We start from the raw sequence: 14,745 nt of genomic DNA, 5'->3' as shown, positions 1-14,745 counted from the left end.
ACGAAGTTCGAGAGGCTTTTGGGCAAAAAGGGGACACCTTCCTGTTCCTTTTTCTGGAGAATACACAGATCGTTGTTTGAAATCGGGGCAGAATAATCCCCTGATCTGTGTTACGACTGAAGGGTTGTCTAACCCCTAAGGTTGAAGAATGAAGAGCAGAGGATCACCCAACTGGACGACCCTGGTAGCTGCAGCAATAGAATAAAGGCTGAAAGCAGTGGGAGACAAGGAGAGTGTCATCTGGACCTGCTACTGTTGGAATCATAGTTTTTCTTGCATCTGAACTGCGCAAACACAGAGGTCATCCCACATATGGTTCGCCCCTCAGGGGGACAAAGGACCTCAGGAGTGAGAAGAGATGAACCCGGCCACACTGAATTGAAGGGTGTTTGTGAGGTCATTATTCTAATGACCTCATCAGGGGGAATTGTTAGATTATAATATTATTTTATGCCATGTTATACCCCTAATTAAAGATTGTGAATTATTATGTAGTTTTAGTTCGCATTATTCTCCTGAATTAGAAGAAGCTGATAACTATTACATTAGTTAAACTGATTTGCATTACATTAAACTGCTGACTTGTTGTGAATGAATGATATTGTTTTATGATGCATTATACTGCTGAGTTATAAGAAATCTAATTTGTCTGAGTAGAAGAGAACAGAGTGTGCTGGAGTTTTCTGCCCCATTTCAGCAGGAGCAGATAAACAGGGAGCCAAGGTCGTAGCTCAGGCGCTGTGTGAGAGAAAGCATGTGAATGTTTAGGCTTTGTATGATAAGGTGGAGGCACCAGAGGCTATAAAAGTTTGAGCAATGCTCCACCATTTTGAGATTTTGAGGCTGTCTGCATCAGTGTCCATCTCCCACGCCCCACGTTCATTAAAATCATCGTTTGACTCAACCCGGCCGGACCAGTGTTGTTATTGTGGTTTTTTCTCTTGTCTCCATCCCCAATATTTTGAACCTTAACAGCACATACATGTCTTAAATATTCACTGTCAGAGATGACATTCCTGTTAACTGATGATTCATAAGTTTGTGATTTGTAAGTTTATTTATTTCAATAAACAGATCAGCACTTCTGGCTTATTTCATACTTCATTTTTTTCAGACTATATCCAGTCTGTATGCCTGGCTCTGTTCAAATTTCAGTGCGGAACTGAAGTGTGGGATCTTTCATCTTCTTCTTGTAGTCTTCATCAAAAACTTCATTCTGAGCGACGGTGAAGTGGTTCTTCCAGTCGCCAACCTTCCCTGCAGAAAAAAATAATAATTCAGGTATTTTTCCTAATGTTACCAAATGCATCACATTACTGTTCACTGTACCTTTTCTCATGAAGGGAGAAATCTTGAAATCCATAACCGGGGCTGTAGAATAGTTGGCCATCTCATTCTTTTTCATGTTATCAAACTGGACTCCACCTGAGATCATTTTCTTCTCCTCAGGTGAACGAGACAAACCGAGGAAGCTGCAGAGTTTGTCTATTTCACGTTCAGTGTCCTGGAAACACATCATGGAATTAATCGCAGCATTAAAACCGCCTGGATGAGAGCATGAGAACATGCAGAAGAAAGTGCCAATGAAGAAATCAGATTACCTCAATCATATCTTCATAGAACATGTAATGAATATTTGAGTAAGTCTGTTTCTTCTTCCACCAGCCATTCACATGGTCATACCAGGAGCCAAATACCACTAAGATCAAAGAACAACACTTAAGCAATGAGAGGAAAAGATCTACACCTCACACGAAGGATAACTGTATTATTTATGCATACTTTGTCCTTCCAAAAATCTTTGGAAGTAGTTATTCCATTCTCCAGCCTCTGGCTCAACCACATTCATGCGATCAAAGTGGAAATAAGACACCATGTTGTCCTTTGCATTGCGGGCTACATAAACAATCTGCAGAAGATGGAAAAAAGAAATCTTAAACCTTTACCAGAAGTAGACACTTTGGAGCTCCTTATTAGGCTTAAAGGTTCAAGTTACGCCTGACGTGCTGCCTTAGATTGCACTGTTATCAGTACTATTATCAGCTTCTTGAAAAACAGCACACAGGTTACTGTACCCTACAGTTTTGCTCCCAGAAGGACTTTGGCACAAACTGGACAGGAAAATGAGTCTTAATGAGTCGAGGGATGGTGGGCAGCTTGTCTGCCAGGTCTTTCCCTGCATGGAGGGGTGAACATGGAGTAAGAAAAACTTTGATATGGGAAACAGGTAGCATGATAATATAACCATAGCAATATGACTGATTGGTAACCTGAATCCAAAGATGGGATGGCAATCTCCAGAAAGGGTACTCTTTCATAGATGGGGATGGTTTTTTGCCTCTCTGGACACGTCTGACCAAAATACAGCAGGTCAAGGATCTGGGAGACCCATGTAGTTCCTAGAAAGAGAGAGAGGCAAATAACTTGATCCCAACACTGACCTCTATACACACATTTTGATGAGCCATAATTTTTGTACACGTTTGTTGGACTGACCTGCTTTGGGATATGTTGCAATAAGTATATCATCTGGTCTGGCCTGAAAGTTCTGAACATTCTCCCAGTTGTCTGTAAAATAGTGAGTCATTGAGACTCCATGGAAATCAAAGAGCTCTGGTCTGGAAGACAAAATTGCCTTTTGGGGAAAAAGAAAAGAAAAAACTAACATTAGAGTGTGTGAACAGCAACTGCAGGGATTTGACTGCGGAGAAGAAAAAGAGAAACTAGTGTTGGCAGTTGTGGGTAGTGAATTCAGATTTGTTTCTACTTCTGAGTGACACAACAAATGATTAACAGCACAAAAGCACACAGTGTGCTCAGAGATCAAGTCTTTGGCTGAACTTAACAAAAACACTGGTTCCAAGTGACAAAGAGAAAGTCTTAAAGCTTCAAACATTGGAAAAACAAATAAAATATAGGTTGCTTCTACGTGCATTTAAAACCGCTTTCTTTTTTAATAGCTCAGCCTCACATGCTTAACAAGAAACAAACTCCACAACAGGAAAGCAACCTGTAGCTAAAAACATCAAACTGTTTTGTTTAGAGATACCATACATACCTTCTCAGCACTAAGTGATATGTTCATTGTTGGTTTCTGCCTGGCTTTTGGTGTTGTAAGAAAAATTCTCCTCCTTTTCTGGGTCGCAGATGCCAACAGACTTAATAAACTGATCCGTAAGGCCAGCAATGTTGTGGGGATGGAGCTGGACTCCCTCAAGGTGGTGTCGGAGAGGCGGATGCTGTCCAAGATAAAGACAATGTTGGATAACACCTCCCACCCACTCCATGACATGCTGGTCAGTCACAGGAGCTCGTTCAGTGAGAGACTGAGATTACCGAAAAGCACCACTGAACGACACAGGAAATCATTCCTGCCTGTGGCCATCTCCCTGTACAACGCATCCACTTAACACACTGTTTGCTGCTACAACTACACATGTTTCTTTTCCAAATATTTATTTATAAGTGACTTATGTATGTATGTATGTATATATATGTATATATTGTACTATTCTTAGTTAGCGTATTGTCTGTCTTGTCTTAATGTTGGTTTATAATGGAGCACTGTAACAAAAAATAATTTCCCCCAGGGATCAATAAAGTATTCTGATTCTGATTCTGATAACATACCATTGTTAGCTGCGCTCACTTCCACATGTAATCTGAAAGCCCCGCCCCTCTGGTTTCAGATTTCCTGACCCTTTTGTGGCCACATTCGCTTAAGGATTTGAAGTGCTTCAAATGAATTCCGTGTTCTAGTTGGTGTGAAATTTTAAGTAGGCAATATTTTTAAAAAGCACATCATATGCTGTAGACTGGATAGAGATAAGTGTGCATTTAGTTATTTATCTTTTTTTGTGAGTTCTTTGTAATTGGAAGAAGTTTGACCACTGACCAAAGACTTTTAAACACAAGGGTCATGGAAAGAGAATAAATGTATGAGAATCCCCATTTAAAAATGAAAAATCATTAAGAAAAGGTTTGTTTGACTTTAAAATGACAGCTTTAAATTTGAGCTGTCCTTTATTTGTCAAAAAAAAGTGTCAAAATAAAGGATGCCTTTGAGGGCGTAGTGGCCCAGAAACAAGCAAGACAGCATAAAAGTTAGAAATTTAAGAGCAAAGACAAATTTAAAGGTTAGCATCTCAGTGGATTTAGCATTGGTCCCTAGCCTACATCTCATTTCTCTGTTCTTCTTGTTCTCAATCAATCAATCAATCAATCAATCAATCAATCAATCAATCAAAGCTTTATTCGTCACATGCAGGTTGCCCTGCAGTGAAATAGGACCCCCCCCCCGACCTTACACATATAGCACAAACATTACATGGGGATACAGGTCAGAGATTGGTAGAATCAGAAAAAAACATTGAAATGTACACTACACTGGGGAAAGTACAAGAGGAAAAAAAGAGACCCCTACTCATGCTATGCTTCCATGGTAGGACAGCATGAGAACAGGAAACAAAAAAACTCCTCTGCACAAGAAGCACATAAATGTCCACAGCACAACATTGTGAAGACATGACAAGCCACAGGGGTGGGTGGGGGTTGAGGAGTAATCCGAAGCGAACACAGCAGCCACCCTGCACAGCGCTACCATTCCAGCGCGGCACACAGACCCGCCGTGCTGCCCCTTCAGGAAACAAGCATCGAAGGCGTTTGGAAGGGAGGGGGGATGAGTGTGTGCTTATCAGTGTAAGTGTATGTGTGTGCGTGTCCAGAGTTCAGCGGAGACAGTGTTCTTCGCTCTATCAGGCTAAGTAAACAGTCTGCCAGCCAACCCAGGTGGCCTTCATGGGACGGGAAGAATAGTCATCACACAGTCGTTATCAGGGAGTTGTTTTGGTGGGCTCCAGCCTTGGGCCTGCAGCTGGCGCCGTGGTGTCCGAATGTTCTAGCCTCACTCCAAGCATTACAAGCTTGCAATTTATCTGCTTCATTTCTCATTGAATATCACGCAAACCACCTGACCTTGAAACTGTTTGTTAGTCAGTTGTCTGAATAATTTTGAGCTTCTGAAAATGAAGGTTGTGTATAGAAATGGAGGTAATTCTTACACAGTTTAGTTTGGGCAAGATTTCTTGAATTGAAGCTAAAAGCCTGAACTTCGAGCGCATATTTATGGTTTGATTTAATATCTGCTGCAGTGATGTACAGAGGCAAAACTACAAAACTAACTGTAGCTTGTTCGTCTGGAAACTTCAGAAAATTAATTACACCAAGAAAATGTGCCCACACATTTTTTTCCCCACTCTCCAATTTTGGTGAGCACGTACAAATTATATCCTCAGTTTCCTGTTCTTAGGTGATATTAGTGGCGCCCACAGTGGTCTTCTACTGCTTTAACCCATCTGCTTTGAAATACTCTGTGTTCAGAGATGCTCTTCTGCTTATCTTGGCTATAACAAGTGGTTATTTTAGTGCTTTCCTGTTAGGTTCAAACAACAATGTCTTGTTTGTTGCCTTAGATTGCACTGTTATCAGTACTATTATCAGCTTCTTGAAAAACAGCACACAGGTTACTGTACCCTACAGTTTTGCTCCCAGAAGGACTTTGGCACAAACTGGACAGGAAAATGAGTCTTAATGAGTCGAGGGGTGGTGGGCAGCTTGTCTGCCAGGTCTTTCCCTGCATGGAGGGGTGAACATGGAGTAAGGAAAACTTTGATATGGGAAACGGGTAACATGATAATATAACCATAGCAATATGACTGATTGCCATGCCATCTTTGGATTCAGGTTACCAATCTCCAGAAAGGGTACTCTTTCATAGATGGGGATGGTTTTTTGCCTCTCTGGACACGTCTGACCAAAATACAGCAGGTCAAGGATCTGGGAGACCCATGTAGTTCCTAGAAAGAGAGAGAGGCAAATAACTTGATCCCAACACTGACCTCTATACACACATTTTGATGAGCCATAGTTTTTGTACACTCATTTGTGATATGTATTACTGTGTGCATACTTTATTAGGAGAGATGAAATTTTAAAAAAAATGTCTTCCTTGCTGGTTCCATCAAAGAAGAAATGCTCAAGTAACTATGTAACACGTACGTAATCCAATTCCACAACACAATGTGATGGGAAATCAGCTGTGTTTTGCTGCCCATTTTATTTCGAATCTGGCGCGAACCGGTGAACCGGTCCCTGAATCAGTCACGTGGTACGGACTGCCCGCGAGGCCTCGAACGTCACTGCATACGTAATCAAAGCAAGCCTCGATACGTGCTTCACAAAACGCCCCCGAGACGCTTCGACACACAGGACACTTCACTACTAGACTGGATAGAGATAAGTGTGCATTTAGTTATTTATCTTTTTTGTGAGTTTTTTCTAATGAGTTGGAAGAAGTTTGACCACTGACCAAAGACTTTTAAACACACCAGGGTCATGGAAAGAGAATAAATGTATGAGAATCCCCATTTAAAAATGAAAAATCATTAAGAAAAGGTTTGTTTGACTTTAAAATGACAGCTTTAAATTTGAGCTGTCCTTTATTTGTCAAAAAAAAGTGTCAAAATAAAGGATGCCTTTGAGGGCGTAGTGGCCCAGAAACAAGCAAGACAGCATAGAAGTTAGAAATTTAAGAGCAAAGACAAATTTAAAGGTTAGCATCTCAATGGATTTAGCATTGGTCCCTAGCCTACATCTCATTTCTCTGTTCTTCTTGTTCTAGCCTCACTGCAAGCATTACAAGCTTGCAATTTATCTGCTTCATTTCTCATTGACTATCACGCAAACCACCTGACCATGAAACTGCTTGTTAGTCAGTTGTCTGAATAATTTTGAGCTTCTGAAAATGAAGGTTGTGTATAGAAATGGAGGTAATTCTTACACAGTTTAGTTTGGGCAAGATTTCTTGAAGCTAAAAGCCTGAACTTCGAGCGCATATTTATGGTTTGATTTAATATCTGCTGCAGTGATGTACAGAGGCAAAACTACAAAACTAACTGTAGCTTGTTCGTCTGGAAACTTCAGAAAATTAATGACATTTTCTCAAATTTAAGAAAGTGCCTCAAGCTGTTTTTTTTTGTTTTTGTTTTTTTCCTAATGGCCAGCAGGAACTGACTTGTCTAGTCATGGAAGGAAGTCCTTAAAGTGCATGGAAAAATAATTTCACTGCTCACATGATTCCACAGATGACTTACTAGCCATGGATGGTATGCTAACATGTTCGATAGAGACTATGTCTGTAACATATAACCAGTACTGTCCAAAAATGAGGGAAAATTTTTTATTGTTAATCTAACGGTGCAGCCTGTCCACAAAGACTACAAATTAGTTTGTTTAGCTTGAGGTGTACCCTGATGTAGAAATTCTTAGGCTTCCCCTACATCCTAAATCCCAGTATAACCCCTGTTCCCCATGCTTTTGTTTCTGCTGAGTCAGACTTTGGTACTTGGTGTATGTTGCCTTGTTTTGACAGAACTATGTTTTCTGACCAAAATACTGCAGATCAGTAACGTAGATAACCGTTGTGTTTCCTATAAATATAGTGTATTAAAATTAATGTGTTGGTTCCAGGCATTGAAACATGTATCTTTTCAAAATGTATAATGCAAAGCAAATTTTGTCACTGATTCACATAGTAGTAGGACAGGCCTAAACAAATGGAACAAACTGAGTGATGCAACGAAAGGGGATCAAAAGGGGAGGGGAGAAGCAAGGGGCCTAGAAAATAGAAACAGCAGACTGGAGGTAATGTTCAAGATGGAAATGGTCAGCAGCAGTACTAAGGTAGGTTGTGGCATTTAAACAATGTTCAGTGTACCAAGAAAATGTGCCCACACATTTTTTTCCCCCCCATCCTCCAATTTTGGTGAGCACATACAAATTATATCCTCAGTTTCCTGTTCTTAGGTGATATTAGTGGGGCCCACTGTGGTCTTCAACTGTGTGTTCAGAGATGCTCTTCTGCTTACCTTGGCTATAACAAGTGGTTATTTTAGTGCTTTCCTGTTAGGTTCAATCAGTCTAATCATTCTTCTCTGAGCTCCTAACACATCAACATGTCATTTACACCCAGGTAAGTGCTGCTCATTGGCTATTTTCCTTTTTTGTCTCTATTTGCTGGAAAATCCTTGTAGTCCCACTGAATTACTTAGACCAGCTTAGCAACCATGCCATTCTGATTTTCTTTTTAAACACAGAGTTGCTGCCATGCGATTGGCTGATTGGATCTGTGCGTTAACGAGCAGTTGAACAGATGTACCCTAATGAGTAAAGCGAGTGTGTAATAAGTATAAATCATGCATTCATGTACAACTAAGAAGACTACGGACATCAATGAAACAATAATGAAACTGAAGACAACAGTGATGCAACATCAAAGTATGCCAACTGCAATCAAAACCAGAAAAATGAAGATTCAATTTTGGTCAGATTGAGATCTTGTTTTGTTAAACAGTACTGTTCAGCAGTATCTGTTTGATCTTTTTAAAAAGTCAAGACGGTATGGGCTGTTTTGGGCACATACATGTCTTAAATATTCACTGTCAGAGATGACATTCCTGTTAACTGATGATTCATAAGTTTGTGATTTGTAAGTTTATTTATTTCAATAAACAGATCAGCACTTCTGGCTTATTTCATACTTCATTTTTTTCAGACTATATCCAGTCTGTATGCCTGGCTCTGTTCAAATTTCAGTGCGGAACTGAAGTGTGGGATCTTTCATCTTCTTCTTGTAGTCTTCATCAAAAACTTCATTCTGAGCGACGGTGAAGTGGTTCTTCCAGTCGCCAACCTTCCCTGCAGAAAAAAATAATAATTCAGGTATTTTTCCTTATGTTACCAAATGCATCACATTACTGTTCACTGTACCTTTTCTCATGAAGGGAGAAATCTTGAAATCCATAACCGGGGCTGTAGAATAGTTGGCCATCTCATTCTTTTTCATGTTATCAAACTGGACTCCACCTGAGATCATTTTCTTCTCCTCAGGTGAACGAGACAAACCGAGGAAGCTGCAGAGTTTGTCTATTTCACGTTCAGTGTCCTGGAAACACATCATGGAATTAATCGCAGCATTAAAACCGCCTGGATGAGAGCATGAGAACATGCAGAAGAAAGTGCCAATGAAGAAATCAGATTACCTCAATCATATCTTCATAGAACATGTAATGAATATTTGAGTAAGTCTGTTTCTTCTTCCACCAGCCATTCACATGGTCATACCAGGAGCCAAATACCACTAAGATCAAAGAACAACACTTAAGCAATGAGAGGAAAAGATCTACACCTCACACGAAGGATAACTGTATTATTTATGCATACTTTGTCCTTCCAAAAATCTTTGGAAGTAGTTATTCCATTCTCCAGCCTCTGGCTCAACCACATTCATGCGATCAAAGTGGAAATAAGACACCATGTTGTCCTTTGCATTGCGGGCTACATAAACAATCTGCAGAAGATGGAAAAAAGAAATCTTAAACCTTTACCAGAAGTAGACACTTTGGAGCTCCTTATTAGGCTTAAAGGTTCAAGTTATGCCTGACGTGCTGCCTTAGATTGCACTGTTATCAGTACTATTATCAGCTTCTTGAAAAACAGCACACAGGTTACTGTACCCTACAGTTTTGCTCCCAGAAGGACTTTGGCACAAACTGGACAGGAAAATGAGTCTTAATGAGTCGAGGGATGGTGGGCAGCTTGTCTGCCAGGTCTTTCCCTGCATGGAGGGGTGAACATGGAGTAAGAAAAACTTTGATATGGGAAACAGGTAGCATGATAATATAACCATAGCAATATGACTGATTGGTAACCTGAATCCAAAGATGGGATGGCAATCTCCAGAAAGGGTACTCTTTCATAGATGGGGATGGTTTTTTGCCTCTCTGCACACGTCTGACCAAAATACAGCAGGTCAAGGATCTGGGAGACCCATGTAGTTCCTAGAAAGGGAGAGAGAGAGAGAGAGAGAGAGAGAGAGAGAGAGAGAGAGAGGCAAATAAACTTGATCCCAACACTGACCTCTATACACACATTTTGATGAGCCATAATTTTTGTACACGTTTGTTGGACTGACCTGCTTTGGGATATGTTGCAATAAGTATATCATCTGGTCTGACCTGAAAGTTCTGAACATTCTCCCAGTTGTCTGTAAAATAGTGAGTCATTGAGACTCCATGGAAATCAAAGAGCTCTGGTCTGGAAAACAAAATTGCCTTTTGGGGAAAAAGAAAAAACTAACATTAGAGTGTGTGAACAGCAACTGCAGGGATTTGACTGCGGAGAAGAAAAAGAGAAACTAGTGTTGGCAGTTGTGGGTAGTGAATTCAGATTTGTTTCTACTTCTGAGTGACACAACAAATGATTAACAGCACAAAAGCACACAGTGTGCTCAGAGATCAAGTCTTTGGCTGAACTTAACAAAAACACTGGTTCCAAGTGACAAAGAGAAAGTCTTAAAGCTTCAAACATTGGAAAAACAAATAAAATATAGGTTGCTTCTACGTGCATTTAAAACCGCTTTCTTTTTTAATAGCTCAGCCTCACATGCTTAACAAGAAACAAACTCCACAACAGGAAAGCAACCTGTAGCTAAAAACATCAAACTGTTTTGTTTAGAGATACCATACATACCTTCTCAGCACTAAGTGATATGTTCATTGTTGGTTTCTGCCTGGCTTTTGGTGTTGTAAGAAAAATTCTCCTCCTTTTCTGGTTGCATAACATACCATTGTTAGCTGCGCTCACTTCCACATGTAATCTGAAAGCCCCGCCCCTCTGGTTTCAGATTTCCTGACCCTTTTGTGGCCACATTCGCTTAAGGATTTGAAGTGCTTCAAATGAATTCCGTGTTCTATTTGGTGTGAAATTTTAAGTAGGCAATATTTTTAAAAAGCACATCATATGCTGTAGACTGGATAGAGATAAGTGTGCATTTAGTTATTTATCTTTTTTTGTGAGTTCTTTGTAATTGGAAGAAGTTTGACCACTGACCAAAGACTTTTAAACACAAGGGTCATGGAAAGAGAATAAATGTATGAGAATCCCCATTTAAAAATGAAAAATCATTAAGAAAAGGTTTGTTTGACTTTAAAATGACAGCTTTAAATTTGAGCTGTCCTTTATTTGTCAAAAAAAAGTGTCAAAATAAAGGATGCCTTTGAGGGCGTAGTGGCCCAGAAACAAGCAAGACAGCATAAAAGTTAGAAATTTAAGAGCAAAGACAAATTTAAAGGTTAGCATCTCAGTGGATTTAGCATTGGTCCCTAGCCTACATCTCATTTCTCTGTTCTTCTTGTTCTAGCCTCACTCCAAGCATTACAAGCTTGCAATTTATCTGCTTCATTTCTCATTGAATATCACGCAAACCACCTGACCTTGAAACTGCTTGTTAGTCAGTTGTCTGAATAATTTTGAGCTTCTGAAAATGAAGGTTGTGTATAGAAATGGAGGTAATTCTTACACAGTTTAGTTTGGGCAAGATTTCTTGAATTGAAGCTAAAAGCCTGAACTTCGAGCGCATATTTATGGTTTGATTTAATATCTGCTGCAGTGATGTACAGAGGCAAAACTACAAAACTAACTGTAGCTTGTTCGTCTGGAAACTTCAGAAAATTAATTACACCAAGAAAATGTGCCCACACATTTTTTTCCCCACTCTCCAATTTTGGTGAGCACGTACAAATTATATCCTCAGTTTCCTGTTCTTAGGTGATATTAGTGGCGCCCACTGTGGTCTTCTACTGCTTTAACCCATCTGCTTTGAAATACTCTGTGTTCAGAGATGCTCTTCTGCTTATCTTGGCTATAACAAGTGGTTATTTTAGTGCTTTCCTGTTAGGTTCAATCAACAATGTCTTGTTTGTTGCCTTAGATTGCACTGTTATCAGTACTATTATTAGTTTCTTGAAAAACAGCACACAGGTTACTGTACCCTACAGTTTTGCTCCCAGAAGGACTTTGGCACAAACTGGACAGGAAAATGAGTCTTAATGAGTCGAGGGGTGGTGGGCAGCTTGTCTGTCAGGTCTTTCCCTGCATGGAGGGGTGAACATGGAATAAGGAAAACCCTGAAATGGAAAACAGGTAACATGATAATATAACCATAGCAATATGACTGATTGCCATGCCATCTTTGGATTCAGGTTACCAATCTCCAGAAAGGGTACTCTTTCATAGATGGGGATGGTTTTTTGCCTCTCTGGACACGTCTGACCAAAATACAGCAGGTCAAGGATCTGGGAGACCCATGTAGTTCCTAGAAAGAGAGAGAGGCAAATAACTTGATCCCAACACTGATCTCTATACACACATTTTGATGAGCCATAGTTTTTGTACACGTTTGTTGGACTGACCTGCTTTGGGATATGTTGCAATAAGTATATCATCTAGTCTGGCCTGAAAGTTCTGAACATTCTCCCAGTTGTCTGTAAAATAGTGAGTCATTGAGACTCCATGGAAATCAAAGAGCTCTGGTCTGGAAAACAAAATAGCTTTTTGGGGAAAAGAGAAAAAACTAAATGTGTGAACAGCAACTGCAGGGATTTGACTGCGGAGAAGAAAAAGAGTGTTGGCAGTTGTGGGTAGTGAAGTCAGGTAGTGCTTCAAGCTTATTTCTACAAGTCCTCTATAAAGAGAGTGATACAACAAATGATTAACGGCACAAAAGCCCTTGTGCTTAGAGATCAAGTCTTTGGTTGAACTCAACAAAAACACTAGTGCCAAGTGACAAAAAGACGGTCTTAAACGTTCACATTTTGTCAAATGAATTGATTATCGATTCCTCCTGCATGCATTCAAACTACTTTCTTTGTTTTTAGCTCAGAATTACATGCTTAACAAGTAAAAACTCCATGAAAGGAAATCAAATTGTAGCTAAAAAAGATACTAAAACAGTTTTGTTTAGAGATGTTACAGGAAAAATGATTCTATGTTTCTTTACCTTCTTTTAAATGTGCAAGCATGCCCTTTTGTCTATGGTTAGATTAGTTTAGAATTATCTTTTTAGACTTTCTCAGCAAAGACATACTGTTTTGGGACATATTGTTTTAGATTGTTTTATCTCTCACAGCTCTCTGCTGACGAGACTAGCGCCACATATGGAGTTGTTTATTTTATCTGTTTTGTATTTTCTTATCCTGTTCTCACTGTCTTTCCTATAAAAAGTGCCCAGCCTCTGTACACGTTGTGAGTTGTTCTGAACAGCTTACCCGTGTGCACGTTAAAGCATAAAAAGTGATCTTGTCTCATTGTGTCTTTATTTCTCCTGGGTCTTTTACAGAGTTTTCCCCCAACATTTCTTGGTCCTTCGGAGCCGGAGCGCCTCCATCGTGTCCCATCTCCGTGACCAGTCCACGTTGTTCGTCTGTCGACAGCCCACACACTAGGTGTGTGGTCAAAGACCAAGGGCGTTAAATTCGAGTCTTGGCCAACGTTCTAGAAAGCGACCCACGGTGGTGGGGCCCGATCGAGGTGGACCAGACCCGGCGACACTGACCAGGTAGATACAGACACACTGACACAATTTTGCGTAAAAACGTATTTTAAATTCAGGAAATTTTAAATTCAGGGAGTTTTGAATTCAGGGAATTTAAAATAGCGAAAGTAGCTCGTCGACTGGTAGCATTGGAGCTCGTCGACTGGAAGCTCCCCACCTCTGTGGGTTAGGTTTAAAGTAGCTCGTCGGCTGGTAGCTTGGAGCTCGTCGACTGGAAGCTCCCCACTCTTGTGGGTTAGGTTTGGAGCTCTGGGTAGCTCCCCCAGCTGGGTCAAGGGAATAAGTAGCTCGTCTACAGAAAGACTGGCAGCTCCCCTTATGATAAGGGTTCCGATCGCGCGAATAAGTGTGAATGTGAATGTATGTGTGTGTATTGTTTTAATTAACGGAGCAAGCTGACTTTTCACGGTCCGATAAGAGACTGAGCTGCTCCTACTGTGTTTTTCTTTTACTGCTGTTCACTGACGTGCTGGTGAGTTGAGAGAACGGTCGAGTTCCGTCTCGTAAAGTTCACACCGCTTTTGGAAATAGTCCGAAAGTAGAAGGGCGTGTGAGCAACCACTCTCGTCTCTAATACCAGCGAAGGTGATAGCAGCTGTATCGTGTATATATTACTTAAACAAAAAATAAGTAAATACATAAATAAGATGGGTAATCAAGCAAGTGAAATTAAAACTCATTCCTGCTGACGAGCAGTGGTGAGAAAAGAAAAGTCCAGACGCCGGACAAAAACAGAGAGAGATTTAAGAAAACAAAATATAAACAGTCAGAAGAACAGAATACAACTGCCAGTTTAGTAAAACCAGAAGACGAGACACTGTGCAGTGTCCACAATCCTTTTAGTAAACCATCACTCATTCCTGCAGCCGCATGTGCAGCAACACCCATATCAGGAAGAACATAATAATCCCTTATTAAGTGAAAACTAGAGATCAAAGTAGTTTGAGGTAGTTTAAAAGGGTTGAAAACAGACCCCACTGAGTAGATATAAATATAAAAAGTACGAAATAAAGATAAACAAAGGGAAAGTTACAGTAGAAATTATCTTTAGAGTATTTGAAATTAATAATAGCAAGGATAACAACCTGTAAAGTGATATTAACAATGAAACACAGTTGGCATGATGACCATGCCCACAATGTATAAAATGAATATAAAGCAAATAAGTCACACGAAAATATTTTAATAAAATAAATAAGGTATATTAAGACTGTGTCATTGTTCAGCCAAGGACATTGTGTGAAAAGGTAACTGTCTCCACCCTGGGAAAAGGATGATTCTGCAGGTCATCTGAA

General features: G+C 40.1%; 2 protein-coding genes and 2 long non-coding RNA genes across 4 annotated transcripts in view; 2 read left to right on the top strand and 2 right to left on the bottom strand.

Annotated features, from left to right (window-relative positions):
- Window positions 1–1,038: 1,038 nt before the first annotated feature.
- On the bottom strand, window positions 1,039–3,339 carry LOC145422758 (cytosolic sulfotransferase 3-like). Its single transcript, XM_080294524.1, has 8 exons — window positions 3,059–3,339; window positions 2,497–2,635; window positions 2,271–2,399; window positions 2,076–2,176; window positions 1,783–1,909; window positions 1,602–1,699; window positions 1,330–1,504; window positions 1,039–1,257 (listed from the first exon to the last, which is right to left on the bottom strand). Exons 1-8 carry the CDS (start codon window positions 3,290–3,292, stop codon window positions 1,145–1,147), a joined length of 1,116 nt encoding a protein of 371 aa, XP_080150650.1. The 5' UTR covers window positions 3,293–3,339; the 3' UTR covers window positions 1,039–1,144.
- Window positions 3,340–4,224: 885 nt separating this feature from the next.
- Window positions 4,225–8,512, top strand: LOC145422767 (uncharacterized). Its single transcript, XR_013904036.1, has 2 exons — window positions 4,225–5,438; window positions 7,967–8,512. It is a non-coding gene; the product is annotated as an uncharacterized LOC145422767 (long non-coding RNA).
- A 23-nt stretch (window positions 8,513–8,535) lies between these two features.
- LOC145422761 (cytosolic sulfotransferase 3-like) lies at window positions 8,536–10,746 on the bottom strand. The gene is made up of 8 exons (XM_080294528.1): window positions 10,588–10,746; window positions 10,031–10,169; window positions 9,768–9,896; window positions 9,573–9,673; window positions 9,280–9,406; window positions 9,099–9,196; window positions 8,827–9,001; window positions 8,536–8,754 (listed from the first exon to the last, which is right to left on the bottom strand). Exons 1-8 carry the CDS (start codon window positions 10,678–10,680, stop codon window positions 8,642–8,644), a joined length of 975 nt encoding a protein of 324 aa, XP_080150654.1. The 5' UTR covers window positions 10,681–10,746; the 3' UTR covers window positions 8,536–8,641.
- A 1,460-nt stretch (window positions 10,747–12,206) lies between these two features.
- Window positions 12,207–14,745, top strand: part of LOC145422766 (uncharacterized) — a 7,831-nt gene continuing 5,292 nt past the window's right edge. Inside the window, exon 1 of the long non-coding RNA XR_013904035.1 lies at window positions 12,207–13,453. This is a non-coding gene — a long non-coding RNA (uncharacterized LOC145422766). The remainder of the gene's footprint in view (window positions 13,454–14,745) is intronic.

This window comes from Astatotilapia calliptera, chromosome 20 (assembly GCF_964374335.1).
Source record: "Astatotilapia calliptera chromosome 20, fAstCal68.1, whole genome shotgun sequence".
NCBI lineage: Eukaryota > Metazoa > Chordata > Actinopteri > Cichliformes > Cichlidae > Astatotilapia > Astatotilapia calliptera.
Note: the sequence above shows the minus strand (reverse complement) of the source record. Positions and strands in the feature narration are given on the sequence as shown.